The sequence below is a fragment of the Ylistrum balloti genome, unplaced genomic scaffold, assembly GCF_031769215.1.
Source record: "Ylistrum balloti isolate Yb309-2 unplaced genomic scaffold, AGI_CSIRO_Ybal_v1 Utg370974, whole genome shotgun sequence".
In the NCBI taxonomy this organism is placed as follows: domain Eukaryota; kingdom Metazoa; phylum Mollusca; class Bivalvia; order Pectinida; family Pectinidae; genus Ylistrum; species Ylistrum balloti.
The window spans coordinates 716,179-732,518 of record NW_026782546.1 but is presented as its reverse complement, the minus strand read 5'-3'; the positions used below and the strand labels follow the sequence as shown (position 1 = coordinate 732,518).

The following is a 16,340-nucleotide window of genomic DNA, read 5'->3' as shown; positions in this document are numbered from 1 at the left end:
CTTAAGGTATTCCTAGCTACCTGCAGGAGTTTGTATGTATGTTTTCTTGCTTAATTAAGGTATTCCTAGCTACCTGCAGGAGTTTGTGTGTATGTTTTCTTGCTTAATTAAGGTATTCCTAGCTACCTGCAGGAGTTTGTGTGTATGTTTTCTTGCTTAATTAAGGTATTCCTAGCTACCTGTAGGAGTTTGTATGTTTTCTTGCTTAATTAAGGTATTCCCAGCTACCTGCAGGAGTTTGTGTGTATGTTTTCCTGCTTAATTATGGTATTCCTAGCTACCTGTAGGAGTTTGTGTGTATAATTGTTTGCTTAATTAAGGTATTCCTAGCTACCTGTAGGAGTTTGTGTGTATGTTTTCTTGCTTAATTAAGGTATTCCTAGCTACCTGTAGGAGTTTATGTGTATGTTTTCTTGCTTAATTAAGGTATTCCTAGCTACCTGTAGGAGTTTTTGTGTATGTTTTCTTGCTTAAATATGGTATTCCTAGCTACCTGTAGGAATTTGAGTGTATGTTTTCTTGCTTAATTAAGGTATTCCTAGCTACCTGCAGGAGTTTGTGTGTATATTTTCTTGCTTATTTAAGGTATTCCTAGCTACCTGCAGGAGTTTGTGTGTATAATTTTTGCTTAATTAAGGTATTCCTAGCTACCTGCAGGAGTTTGTGTGTATGTTTTCCTGCTTAATTAAGGTATTCCTAGCTACCTGTAGGAGTTTGTGTGTATAATTGTTTGCTTAATTAAGGTATTCCTAGCTACCTGTAGGAGTTTGTGTGTATGTTTTCTTGCTTAATTAAGGTATTCCTAGCTACCTGTAGGAGTTTGTGTGTATGTTTTCTTGCTTAATTAAGGTATTCCTAGCTACCTGCAGGAGTTTGTGTGTATGTTTTCTTGCTTAATTAAGGTATTCCTAGGTATTCCTGCTAGGGAGTTTGTGTGTATGTTTTCTTGCTTAAAGGTATTCCTAGCTACCTGCAGGTTTCCTAGCTACCTGTAGGAGTTTGTGTGTATGTTTTCTTGCTTAATTAAGGTAGCTGTAGGAGTTTGTGTGTATGTTTTCTTGCTTAATTAAGGTATTCCTAGCTACCTGTGTATGATACTTTCATGCTGTAATTAAACTCCATTGGAATATGTTTTCTTGCTTAAAATTATTCACTTTTACCTGTAGGAGTTTGTGTATGTTTTCTCGAATGTTTTCAAAACTTGAAGCTCATCCAATATGTATTATTCATTTGTTTTGATAAGAAGCTGTAATGTTTCTAATAAAATGACACGGTTATCTCAGATTTCTTATCCACCAAAAAATAATCCTCACGTAATTAGAGCTACAATCTAGGATTAACTTGATACACTGAAACTACCCCTCATCTCACCCATACTGAGTAACAATGCAAGCATAATGCACTGCAAAATCAAACTGAAAATAGATAACTAGTGCATAAACACTGAAAGTATTTATTGTGTTCACCAAGTTCCATGAAAGATTATAGATAGAGTTAGGACAGGATAAACTTTACTTTTTATGGATCAAAAAGTGCAAGTTATAAACTCCAAGATTGAGGAAAATGACTCTCATTATGATAATTATTTTTGTTTCCAGCTCTTCAATGACAAAATCTTACATTTTCCAGTTTTTATTGTGAACTTTGCACATGGCAAAAAGAACCATTATACAGTTGTTTTAGGACAATTGTACCTGCTGCTGGTCTTCATTATTTGTCAACACACATCTGACAGGCTTCCAAAGAAATCTTCTCTCAGAAACCTATCAAGACAGACAAACATAGCCCACATCAAAACATTTTGTTCTCTATCTTTGACACATATTATGACAAACATAATTCAAGATTTTTCTTATGTGTTCTTGATATGTATTAGAATAAACAAACATACCACACATATCAATATTTTCTATTCTGTCCTTCAACACCAACCAAAATTAATATCTTTAAAAACACGATTGATTTGTATCTTGTCCCTCATCATATAAACAGTTGAATTCTACTGGCTGTTTGTATCACATATATAACAAAACAGGGTTACTATTTATTTTCACATTTACTCAGGCCCTTTTTATCTTTTTATGTCCCCTTTCAACATACAATGTTTAATAAAGACTAAATTTCATTCTGCTACATTCTTGATATGATATAATCAATAAACCAACATTACTTTAAGTTTCTTTAGTTGCTTCAGTGCATCTTCAACTCCTAGGATTTCACTAAACTGTCGTTTCTTTTGGTTGCTGAGTTGGACTGGCTGAGTGGGATTAGGTACATTTACTTCTATACAAACAGAAGGAAGTACTTCCTTGCTTTTGCTTCTTGTTCCTCTGTATGTTCCTGTAAAAAAAGAATATGGAAACAATTATTTAACAATGTTTACTCAGAGTAGTATTGTATAACATATAGAGGAAAGGGGGGGAGCATTGTTTGACACAATGACATGGTGGGGGAGGGGTCATCTTTCACCCACTATCCAATTTGGAGGAAGGCTTCTGTGACATATTGACAAAGGGGAAGGGTCAAATTTAACCCACTATCCAATGAAGAGGGAGGCTTGTTTGACACACTGACAAGGAGGAGGGGGTCATCTTTAACCCACTTTCCTACAGGGGAGAGGGCTTATTGAACACATTAACAAGGAGTTGGGTTATCTTCATCCCACTATGCAATGGGAAGGGGGCTTGTTTGACACACTGACAAGGAGGAGGAGGGGTCAAGTTTAACCTACTATCAAAAGAGGGGGACTTGTTTGACATATAATAATCAAGTTGAGGGGTCATCCTTAACCCATTTTCCAATGGGAAGGGGGCTTGTCTGACATCTTGGAAAGGAATCTTGTTTTGTTTAATATATTTGACATTGGGGTGGTGGATTGGGTGGGAGTGGTGTTGTTTAATGCAATAACAAGTGAAGATGGAGGTCTTGCTTGCCACATGACAAGAGCACTTAAGATGTAGAGGGACAGTCTCAATTAACAAATTGACAAGCAGTAGGGGAGTTTGTTTAACACATTATACAGGAGGATGGTGGCTTCTTTGACACATTGATATGTACAGCGGGGCTTGTCTCGTACAGTGACAAGACAAGGAGGGAAAGGGAATATTGTTTAAGATATAATGACATTGGGGAGGAACTATGTTTGATGTGTACACATTAACAAAAGAAGAGGAGTGTTGTTTGGCAGACATTTGGGATGGGGGTATTCTTCAAAGAATATCTACAGTGGACAAAACATTTGCAGTATATCGAAATAAATTTATAAGAAATAAAAACATAATGAGCTCATCATATATATACCTATTGCTACCTGATCATTTTTTTATAAATCTGTTGGATAGGCTTCAAGATTTCAATATTGTACACAAGTTTTTTTATTTTTTAACTTGTGGTAAAAAGGTGGTTGGATTCTTGTACAAATAAGGCACTATATAATCACTGGGTGGAATCTCAGAACAGGTAAGGCCATGGCGGGAAGGTTTTATACTCACTTGAAGTTACTTGGCTATTAGAGGCAGTATCATCAGGCTGGTGTAAAAGTTGTTTAGGACAACAACTATAGCCAGAGGAAGAAAGATTCCCTTTATCCTGTGACCTGCGACTACTGGGTGGTCTACTCTGACTTTGGTCTGACACTGATGTTAACTGGTTGTTGGTGGTGGATAGAGGTAATAATACAGGACTACTTGTATCAGTAAGGCCTGGGAGAGACAGGTACTTTTTCCCTGGTGAGTTTCCACTACTAGGTGGTCCAGACTGAGTGAGGTCTAGATCTGACATCTGACTATTCCTGTCATTCTGAGATACATCCAGGAATATGGAATCCTCAGAAACATTTATTAAATAGTCCAGTGGATCAGGAGGGGGATCCTGCCAATAACAATTCACCGACAAGATATACATCACTACCCTCTCCAATATAGATTACTGTTATCAAAGCTAAACATGTGAATCTGTCAAATTTACATTGAATGCATTCAGCTTTTAGGCTAATGATCTAGACCATTATTACACTGCTGAGCTTTCCACAGATGTGATAAGCCCTTTTTTCGGAAATAAAGTAAACAAGCATTAAGTAATATTTTTTACACAATATCTACATGATTTAGTTTCAAAGCACTTTAATATTATTATTGTTTAGAGTGCCAAAAAAATGGCCATCAGATTTTGTAGCAATCAGGCCAACCCTGTGAGCTGCATATGATTTTAGACAAAGACTATGCTTACCTTGATGAGGTAGTCACCTATGTAATCTGGTTGTAGACAAAGCACACCAAACTCTATGAGGTGAGCTACGTGCACAGCACACTTATCATTGGCAAATACATAGGTCAGGGTATTGGTCACTTTCTCTGGCTGTGTGACAGGCAGTTTTAGGTTGTACACCTGAGCCCCACCACTATGCAGTAAACTGAAATTTCAGATTTATGTTCAATACAGGTTAAGCATAGACTGCATATCTATTCTTTTGCATGTATTAATTATTATTCCAAACAAACAAGTCTCAATATCATTAATCTGATAAGGCAGACAACTCGTATAGTCAATGCACAATTGTGTCAAATTAAGACATAGAAATTATCCTGACTTTGGAGTTGCTTGCCAATATTCTAAAACAAAGGTACAATATTATATACATTTAACTATATTGATAGCATTTACATTTTTCTCATAAAGATATACAAAGCTATCTTTAACTAATTCACAAAGTCATATTTAACTGATACACAAAGCTTTATTTAACTGATACACAAAGCTATATTTAACTGACATACAAAGTCCTATTTAACTGACAAACAAAGTCTTATTTAACTGACACACAAAGCTATATTTAACTGATACACAAAGTCCTATTTAACTGATACACAGTCCTATTTAACAGACACACAATGTCTTATTTAACTGACAAACAAAGCTCTAGTTAACTGATACACAGTCCTATTTAACTGACACACAAAGTCATATCTAAATGATGCACAAAGTCATATTCAATGATACTCAAAACAAGAGTTCCTCGGAAATGTATGTGTCGCCTGCATAAAGTTTCACAGTCACCCAGAAATTGAACTGGACGTGTAACGATCAACCATAAAGTTGTAATACCAAATTTCATTTCTATAACTTGAAGCATAACCAAAGAAAGTCAAGAAAACAATATTCCCAGAGAATTTTCTAAGTTAAAAGGGGCATAACTCTGCCAAAAAGGATAACAGACAGCAGGGAATCAAACTTAATATGTACCCTTGCAACAAGAAGCCATATACCAAATTTCATTTTGATAACTCAAAGCATTACAGAAAAAAGTACCGAAAGCTTTCGTTCGGACGCCGCCGTGTGACGACAGACAAAGTGATCCCTAAGTGTAGGCCAGTTCTTCAGGCGACACAACAAAGTTATATTTAACTGATACACAAGGTCTTATTCAATTGATACACACTCATATTTAACTGACATACAAGGTCCTATTTAACTGATACACAGTCATATTTAACTGATACAAGGTCTTATTTAATGACATACAAGGTCTTATTTAACTGATACACAGTCCTATTTAACTGATACAAAAAGCCATATTTAACTGACATACAAAGTCCTAATTAACTGATACACAAAGTGTTATTTAACTGATACACAAAGCTATATATAACTGACACACAAAGTCTTATTCAAGTGACACACAAGGCTATATATTTAACTGATAAACAAAGTCATATTTTGCTGACACACAAAGTCATATTTAACTGCCACACAATGTCTGATTTAACTGACACACAAAGCTGTAATTAACTGATACACAAAGTTATATTTAACTGACATACTAAGTCCTATTTAACTAACAAACAAAGTCTGATTTAACTGACACATCAAGCTGTAATTAACTGATACACAAAGTTATATTTAACTGATATACAAGGTCCTATTTAACTGATACACAAAGCTATATTTAAGTGATACACAGTCATATTTAACTGACATACAAGGTCTTATTTAACTGATACACAGTCATATTTAATTGACACAGAAAGCTGTTATTAACTGATATACAAAGTCCTATTTAACTGATACACAAATCTATATTTCACTGATAAATAGTCATATTTAACTGACATACAAAGTCCTATTTAAGTGATACACAAACCTTTATTTAACTGATACACAAAGTTATATTTAACTGATACACGGTCATATTTAATTGACACAGAAAGCTGTTATTAACTGATATACAAAGTCCTATTTAACTGATACACAAATCTATATTTCACTGATAAATAGTCATATTTAACTGACATACAAAGTCCTATTTAAGTGATACACAAACCTTTATTTAACTGATACACAAAGTTATATTTAACTGATACACAGTCATATTTAACTGACATACAAAGTCCTATTTAACTGACAAACAAAGTCTGATTTAACTGACACATCAAGCTGTTATAAACTGATATACACAGGGTCCTATTTGATATACACCAAGACATTTTATCTGTAGGTAAACACAAAAGAATTAATTAATTTTTTGCAAAAGAAATATAGGAATATCAATTTGGTTAAATTTTCATTCATCATCAGTGGAGTGATGACATAAGAAATGTTTAGGGATGATATAATTTTTCAAGTGATGACATAACTTTTGTAGTTTTGACCAAGAAAGCGGTTCTCTCTAGTCACTGCATAAAAGATTGGTAGTCTTTTTGTTCAGACATGAACTAAGTGAGGGTTGTATTTTAAGTTCTCTAATCTAGTACCTAAAAACAGTTTGCAAATGATTCTTACCAGGCATAAAATGGTAGAATACCAAGCAGAGCAAGTTTAAAATGATGTTGTCTTGTTGTCAAGAGTATTGTGCTAATACACCTGTATTTGTTTAACTTTATGAAAACTATTTGTTTTAATGTTTGTATCAGGGTTTTGAGATTTTTTTTCCTTTCTTTGTTTTTCTGTTTTTTATTTGAAAAAATTAGTGAGTGCCTGTTAAAAATATCATATAAGAAATATAGGTATATTTTTCACATGTAATAAATATTGTGTCAATCTTGTGAAATACCTATGATATTAAATAGGAAACGATTAATTATCCCTTATACTGTTATTTCCTCTTTCACAAAAACATTTCGATCATCAAAATGTGACCCCCTCCTAGACCTTTTTATCATAAGACAATGGCAACAAAACTGCAAAGAACTGGTCTAACCTTTTATACACGGAAGCCTTTTTTGCACTACTGACAACTACAGCAGTTTTCCAGCCAGCAAATGCAGTTGTTCCAAAAACTTCAAAAAGATAGCGCCATCTTCGAGGTGCTTCCTTAATATCTGCAGGGACATTTTTTGCATCAGCTGTATCAATCTGGCTCCAGTCAAAGTATTTCTCATCAAGCCAATGGCCCATCTTTGATGACTCTCGGATGTAACTTGGATGCAAGATCCACATGGCAGTAGCACATCCCCCAAGAAATTTTTCACTCCTTGATAATTTCTTACACACAATATGTGTGCAATTTGCCCTAAAACTCTGTAAAAGAAGACCTTTTTACATAATGTTCTAAGATTTGATCATTTTACATAATAGTTAAACTTATGCCATACTCTATTGTTTGAGATGGCACTACTTTGACACATTGTCTTGTCATTATATATATATGACATAACAACAACCACATCACCTGACCAGACAAATACAACCAGAATCCAACATTTCATACATGAATTCAAACAGTTATTACAGTATTTTTACTAAAAAGGCATGCATCAAGATCATATTTCTTAATTGCAATTACATGATAACTATTATTTCACATACAAAACATCCAATCTCTGTGGCAATGCTAACATATATATGAGTAGGGGTGGGGGCTTTTCTTTATTGGATGTGATAAAATATTGCTGACTAGAGAACCTTACATATTCTCCTCCCTTTAAAGGGGTTAGAGAGACAGAATGAGAACATTCTAACTAAACTATGACCCTGACCATAGTATTTAATAAGAGGAGAATTACTTACCTATCAGTATCCTATACATCTGACCCCAAGTAGGTCAAAGTTTGATTAGCATTAAGTGGTTAGTAAACATTTTCAAATACAAGGGGTCCAACCTAAACCGTAGGTCACGGCCTAACTATCCCCGGTCACAACCAATATGGCGGCGACCATCCGCTTCACGACACAGCGGTGAGTAAAATAAGTGTTTTGTCTGCTTACAGAGAACGTTCCGTATCACATCAATATTGCGTTTCGGATCTAGAGGAATTTATCTTTATATTCGTGCAACGAATTCACAATATAAGCCAGTCCTGTAAAAATAAACGTGAAAAAACCTCAGTGTTTTGACGGTCAAAACTGGTATCGAGGTCGGTTTTCCTACTTATTTGACTAATATATTACATATCAAACATTTGTATGGTGTAACAATAACAGAATATGCAATATAAAACCCGAATTGTATAACATAATTGCAAATTATGGCTTATGAATAACACACTGTTTCAATTTCGGACTTATTAGGCACACCTTCGTTGGTCCAATAGAGGTTAGGATGTCATTTTCGTCATTCCCATTTTTACAGGCAAATTATATCTTCCCAATTGTCACTCTTGTGAGTGCTGGAACTATGTTTTCTAAAGGACAAGTCTAGTCTTTTTCGAAAACGGCGTGACCGAATGGGCGAGCCATTTAAAACAGTCGGACTTCGAGATGATTGTAGTCCTTTTGGTAATATTAGGCTGCAGGGAGATGAACTGATTGGTGGGATTAAACCGGGAGAACAGATTATTGGTCTAAATTTCTTCGATGTTGATCTACTTGGTGTAAACATGATTTTCCTTTTCCTTGCCCTATGAAGGGACAGTGACAGTTTACGTTTTTTTCTTTTCATTTCTGAAATTAACCAAAGATAACATGCGTGAGAAGATCATTTATGGACATTGTGGTAGACTATACATTGTCCTAAACTCGGCGTGACCGACGAAGGTTTTCCTAAACTAACAAAAATCGAACCAGTGGGTGTTTCATATACCAGTACCCGTATTGCTTTTACACAATTCAGGTTTTATATTGCATATTCTGTTATCGTTACACCATACAAATGTTTGATATGTAATATATTAGTCAAATAAGTAGGAAAACCGACCTCGATACCAGTTTTGACTGTCAAAACACTGAGGTTTTTTCACGTTTATTTTTACAGGACTGGCTTATATTGTGAATTCGTTGCACGAATATAAAGATAAATTCCTCTAGATCCGAAACGCAATATTGATGTGATAAGGAACGTTCTCTGTAAGCAGACAAAACACTTATTTTACTCACCGCTGTGTCGTGAAGCGGATGGTCGCCGCCATTTTGGTTGTGACTGGGGATAGTTAGGCCGTGACCTACAGTTTAGGTTGGACCCCTTGAAATAAGAATTAAACAAAATATGGGTCATTCTTTATCATAGTATTTTACAAATTTGTTGAGACCAGCCAGATTGATATTTTTTTTAATGTCCTTGTTTTCTCAGTGGAAGCAATCAAATTATTTCAGTAACCAGTGGCTAACTCTAACCAAGCTTTGAGGGACTGAAACCAGACTTAGTTACATGATATTACAGTATAGATGTACAGGGATATTGGCATTAAAAACAGGTTGTGTTAAGCTAATAGGACTTGTTACGTCAGCCCAAACAAATAATGATGGATCAAAGGGGTCCTCAATGATGGGCAATGAAACTTGAAATAAAAACTTTACAGGATATAAAGCTTGCCTTCTGTATAATCATATATTTTCTTTAGACAAAATTTAGTGATCTTACAAACTTGTACATGTTCAGTTGACCAGTGGGGGTGTTCACTGACCTGTTAAGTCATCTAAATCCCCTCTTCTTACTGGTGTTATATAATCGTATCTACCTGTGCTCCATACATTTCTATGGTACCATTAGTGTGGACTATGAGAAGTGAATCTCGTTTTGGCAGTGAATATAATTTCCATAACAATAATAACACTAATAAATTTAAGAGATTTAAAAAACTAACAGGTGTGGATGGGAAAAGCGTTCAAAAATTAAAACGTCGAGACGAGTAGGCCTATAGGCAGCATTCTACACAGCAATCTCAAATTCACTCGTCAAACTTCAACCATATGCAAAGTTAAAGTACACGCATTGCAAAATACGGAAAAGTAAACTAAAAATAAGGCAAACCTGAGAATCGAAGTCGATTCCACCCAATCTCGTGATCATCTTTCCCATTTCCTTCCTTTCCACATCAGCAAAGCCAGACAGCTGAAATACTCGTTTGCTATTCTGTCTGGTCCTCCGTTTTGTCGACATTTTTGTTGCGTTTTGAAAAGTTTCAGAATCAGATGTGGATTTCAATGTTTACTTCACTTCGAATTCCTCAACCTTCCCGCTTACGTCTAATGGACAAACTACTAGATGCAAGTGCGCAGGTACCAACAATACTTTATCGCTTATAATAACTAAGGATATTTAGGGGATGTCCATTAGACGGATAAGAACAATAACTAAGGATATATAGGGGATGTCCATTAGGCAGATAGGAACAACTGCTAAGGAGATATAGGGGATGTCCATTAGGCGGATAGGAACAATAACTAAGGATATATAGGGGATGTCAAATAGGCGGATAGAGACAATAACTGAGGATATATAGGGGATGTCCATTAGGCGGATAGGAACAATTACTAAGGATATATAGGAGATGTCCATTAGGCGGATAGGAACAATAACTAAGGATATTTAGGGGATGTCCATTAGACGGATAAGAACAATAACTAAGGATATATAGGGGATGTCCATTAGGCAGATAGGAACAATAAATAAAGATATATAGGGAATGTCCATTAAACGGATAGGAACAGTAACTAAGGATATATAGGGGATGTCCATTAGGCGGATAGAAACAATTATTAAGGATATATAGGGGATGTCCATTAGATGGATAGGAACAATAACTAAGGATATATAGGGTCCATTAGATGTCCATAGGATATATAGGGGATGTCCATTAGGATAGGAACAATAACTGAGGATATATAGGGGATGTCCATTAGGCGGATAGGAACAATAACTAAGGAAATATAGGGGATGTCCATTAGGCGGATAGGAACAATAACTAAGGATATATAGGGGATGTCCATTAGACAGATGTGAACAATAACTAAGGATATATAGAGGATGTCCATTAGGCGGATAGGAACAATAACTAAGGATATATAGGGGATGTCCATTAGGCGGATAGGAACAATAACTAAGGATATATAGGGGATGTCCATTTGGCGAATAGGAACAATAACTAAGGATGTATAGGGGATGTCCATTAGGCGGATAGGAACAATAACTAAGGATATATAGGGGATGTCCATTAGGCGGATAGGAACAATAACTAAGGATATATAGGGGATGTCCATTAGGCGGATAGGAACAATAACTAAGGATATATAAGTGATGTCCATTACGGGGATAGTAACAAGAATTCAGGATATATAGGGGATGTCCATTAGGCGGAGAGGAACAATAACTGAGGATATATAGGGGATGACCATTTGGCGGATAGGAACAATAACTAAGGATATTTAGGAAATGTCCATTAGGCGGATAGGAACAATTACTAAGGATCTTTAGGGGATGTCCATTAGGCGAATAGGAACAATAATTAAAGATATATAGGGGTTGTCCATCAGGCGGATAGGAACAATAAATAAGGATATTTAGGGGATGTCCATTAGGCGGATAGGAACAATAACTAAGGATATATAGGGGATGTCCATTAGGCGGATAGGAACAATAACTAAGGATATATAGGGGATATCCATTAGGCGGATAGGAACAATTGCTAAGGAGATATTGGGGATGTCCATTAGGCGGATAGGAACAATAACTAAGGATATATAGGAATGTCAATTAGGCTAACTAGGATATATAGGGATATGTCCATTAGGCGGATAGGAACAATAACTAAGGATATGTTGGGGATGTCCATTAGGCGGATAGGAACAATAACTAAGGATATATAGGATATATAGGGATGTCCATTAGGCGGATAGGAACAATAACTAAGGATATATAGGGGATGTCCATTAGGGGATGTCCATAGGAACAATAACTAAGTATATATAGGAGATGTCCATTAGGCGGATTGGAACAATTACTAAGCATGTATAGGGGATGTCCATTAGGCGGATAGGAACAATAACTAACAATATACGTGGGATGTCCATTAAGTGGATAGGAACAATAACTAAGGATAGATAGGGGATGTCCATTAGGGGGAAGGAACGAAAACTAAGGATATATAGGGGATGTCCATTAGGCGGATAGGAACAATTGCTAAGGAGATATTGGGGATGTCCATTAGGCGGATAGGAACAATAACTAAGGATATATAAGTGATGTCCATTACGGGGATAGTAACAAGAATTCAGGATATATAGGGGATGTCCATTAGGCGGATAGGAACAATTACTAAGGATATTTAGGGGATGTCCATTAGGCGGATAGGAACAATAATTAAAGATATATAGGGGATGTACATTATGCGGATAGAGACAATAACTAAGGATATATAGGGGATGTCCATTAGGCGGATAGGAACAATATCTAAGAATATACAAGGGATGTCCATTAGTCGGATAGGAATGATAATTAAGAATATATAGAGGATGTCCATTAGGCGGGAGGAACGATAACTAAGGATATATAGGGGATGTCCATTAGGCGGATAGGAACAATAACTAAGGATATATAGGGGATGTCCATTAGGCGGATAGAGACAATAAATGAGGATATATAGGGGATGTCCATTAAGGGGATAGGAACAATAACTAGGGATATTTAGGGGATGTCTCTTAGGCGGATAGGAACAATAATTAAGGATATATAGGGGATGTCGATTAGGCGGATAGAGACAATAACTGAGGATATATAGGGGATGTCCATTAGGCGGATAGGAACAATAACTAAGGATATATAGGGGATGTCCATTAGGCGGATAGGAACAATAACTAAGGATATATAGGGGATGTCCATTTGGCGGATAGGAACAATAACTAAGGATATATAGGGGATGTTCATTAGGCGGATAGGAACAATAGCTAAGGATATAAAGGGGATGTCGATTAGACGGATAGAAACAATAAATAAGTATATATAGGGGATGTCCATTAGGCGGATAGGAACAATTGCTAAGGAGATATTGGGGATGTCCATTAGGCGGATAGGAACAATAACTAAGGATATATAGGGGATGTCCATTTGGCGGATAGGAACAATAACTAAGGATATATAGGGGATGTCCATTAGGCGGATAGGAACAATAACTAAGGATATAAAGGGGATGTCCATTAGGCGGATAGGAACAATAACTAAGGATATTTAGGTGATGTCCATTAGGCAGATACGAACAATAACTAAGGATATATAGGGGATGTCCATTAGACGTATAGGAACATTTGGTAAGGATTTATAGGGGATGTCCATTAGGCGGATAGGAAGAACTACTATGGATATTGAGGGGATATCCATTAGACGGATAGAAACAATAATTAAAGATATATTGGGGATGTCCATTAGGCGGATAGGAACAATAACTAAGGATATATAGGGGATGTCCATTAGGCGGATAGAGACAATAACTGAGGATATATAGGGGATGTCCATTAGGCGGATAGGAACAATTACTAAGGATATATAGGAGATGTCAAATAGACAGATAGGAACAATAACTAAGGATATATGGCATATGTCTATTAGAAAGATAGGAACAAAAACTAAGTGTATATAGGAGATATCCATTAGGCGGATAGGAACAATTACAAAGGATATATAGGGGATATCCATTAGGCTGATAGGAACAATAACTAATGATATATAGGGGATGTCCATTACACGATTAGAAACAATAACTAAGGATATATAGAGGATGTCCATTAGGCAGATAGGAACAATTGCTAAGGATATATAGGGGATGTCCATTAGGCCTATAGGAACAATAACTAAGGATATTTAGGGGATATATAGGGGATGTCCATTAGGCGGATAGGAACAATAATTGAGGATATATAAGGGATGTCCATTACGGGGATAGTAACAAGAATTGAGGATATATAGGGGATGTCCATTAGGGGCATAGGAACAATAACTAAGGAACCATTAGGTGGATAGGAACAATAACTGAGGATATATAGGGGATGTCCATTAGGGGGATAGGAACAATAACTAAGGATATTTAGGAAATGTCCATTAGGCGGTTACAGAAAATAACTGAGGGTATATAAGGGATATCGATTAGGCGGATAGAGACAATAACTGAGGATATATAGGGGATTAGGTGGATAGAAACAATAACTAAGAATATATATGGGATGTCAATTAGACGTATAGAAACAATAACTAAGGATATATAGGGGATGTCCATTAGACGAATAGGAACAATAACTCAGGATATATGGGATATGTCCATTAGGAAGATAGGAACAATAACTAAGGATATATAGGGGATGTCCATTAGGCGGATAGGAACAATTGCTAAGGATATATAGGGGATGTCCATTACACGGATAGAGACAATAACTGAGGATATATAGGTGATGTCCATTAGGCGGTTAGGAACAATAACTAAGGATATTTAGGGGATGTCGATTAGACGGATAGGAACAATTACTAAGGGTATTGAGGGGATATCCATTAGACGGATAGGAACAATAACTAAGGATATATAGTGGATGTCCATTAGGAGGATAAGAACAATAACTAAGGATATTTAGGGGATGTCCATTACACGGATAGGAACAATAACTAAGGATATTTAGGGGATATCCATTAGGCGGATAGGAACAATTGCTAAGGATATAGAGGGGATGTCCATTAGGCGGATAGAAACAATAACTAAGGATGTAAAGGGGATGTCCATTAGACGAATAGGAACAATAACTGAGGATATATAGGGGATGTCCATTAGGCGGATAGGAACAATTACTAAGGATCTTTAGGGGATGTCCATTAGGCGGATAGGAACAATAATTAAAGATATATAGGGGATGTCCATTAGGCGGATAGGAACAATAACTAAGGATATATAGGGGATGTCCATTAGACGGATAGGAACAATAATTAAGGATATATAGGGGATGTCAATTAGCCGGATAGGAACAATAACTAAGGATATATAGGACATGTCCATTAGCCGGATAGGAACAATAACTAAGGATATATAGGGGATGTCCATTAGGCGGATAGGAACAATAACTAAGGATATATAGGGGATGTCCATTAGACGTATAGGAACATTTGGTAAGGATTTATAGGGGATGTACATTAGGTGGATAGGAACAATAACTAAGGTTATATAGGGGATGTCCATTAGGAGGATAGGAACAATAACTGAGGATATATAAGGGATGTCCTTTACGGGGATAGTAACAAGAATTGAGGATATATAGGGGATGTCCATTAGGTGGAGAAGAACAATAACTAAGGATATATAGGAGATGTCCATTTGGCGGAGAGGAACAATAACTACGGATATTTATGGGATGTCCATTAGGCGGATAGGAACAATAACTAAGGATATATGGGAGATGTCCATTAGGCAGATAGGAACAATAACTAAGTTTATAAAGGAGATGTCCATTAGGCGGATAGGAACTATAACTAAGGATATATAGGGGATGTCCATTAGACGGATAGGAACATTTGCTAAGGATTTATAATGGATTTCCATTAGGTGGAGATGAACAATAACTAAGGATATATAGGGGATGTCCATTAGACGGATAGGAACAATAACTAAGGATATATAGGGGATGTCCATTAGACGGATAGGAACAATAACTAAGGATATATAGGGGATGTCCATTAGCCGGATAGGAACAATAACTAAGGATATATAGGGGATGTCCATTAGGCGGATAGAAACAATAACTAAGGATGTAAAGGGGATGTCCATTAGACGATTAGGAACAATAATTGAGGATATAAAGGGGATGTCCATTAGGCGGATAGAAACAATAAAAAACAACTAAGGATATAATGGGGATGTCCATTAGACAGATTAGGAACAATAACTGAGGATATATGGGGATGTCCATTAGGCGGAGAGGAACAATAACAAAGGATATATAGGGGATATCCATTAGGTGGATAGGAACAATGACTAAGGATATATAGGGGATGTCCATTAGGCAGATAGGAACAATAACTAAGGATATATAGGGGATGTCCAATAGACGAATAGGAACAATAACTAAGGATATATAGGGGATGTCCATTAGACGATTAGAAACAATAACTAAGGATATATGGGATATGTCCATTAGGCAGATAGGAACAATAACTAAGT

At 36.2% G+C, this 16,340-nt stretch overlaps 1 protein-coding gene across 1 annotated transcript in view; it reads right to left on the bottom strand.

The window, feature by feature from the left end:
- The window catches only part of LOC132559840 (SMC5-SMC6 complex localization factor protein 1-like), a 39,651-nt gene extending 29,282 nt beyond the window's left edge, over positions 1 to 10,369 (bottom strand). The window contains exons 1-6 of the mRNA XM_060224469.1: positions 10,184 to 10,369; positions 7,196 to 7,515; positions 4,228 to 4,411; positions 3,492 to 3,870; positions 2,171 to 2,340; positions 1,695 to 1,763 (exon numbers count right to left, since the gene is read on the bottom strand). Coding sequence (XP_060080452.1) covers positions 1,695 to 1,763; positions 2,171 to 2,340; positions 3,492 to 3,870; positions 4,228 to 4,411; positions 7,196 to 7,515; positions 10,184 to 10,312 — 1,251 coding nt within the window. The 5' untranslated portion in view covers positions 10,313 to 10,369. The remainder of the gene's footprint in view (positions 1 to 1,694; positions 1,764 to 2,170; positions 2,341 to 3,491; positions 3,871 to 4,227; positions 4,412 to 7,195; positions 7,516 to 10,183) is intronic.
- Between the last annotated feature and the right edge of the window lie 5,971 nt (positions 10,370 to 16,340).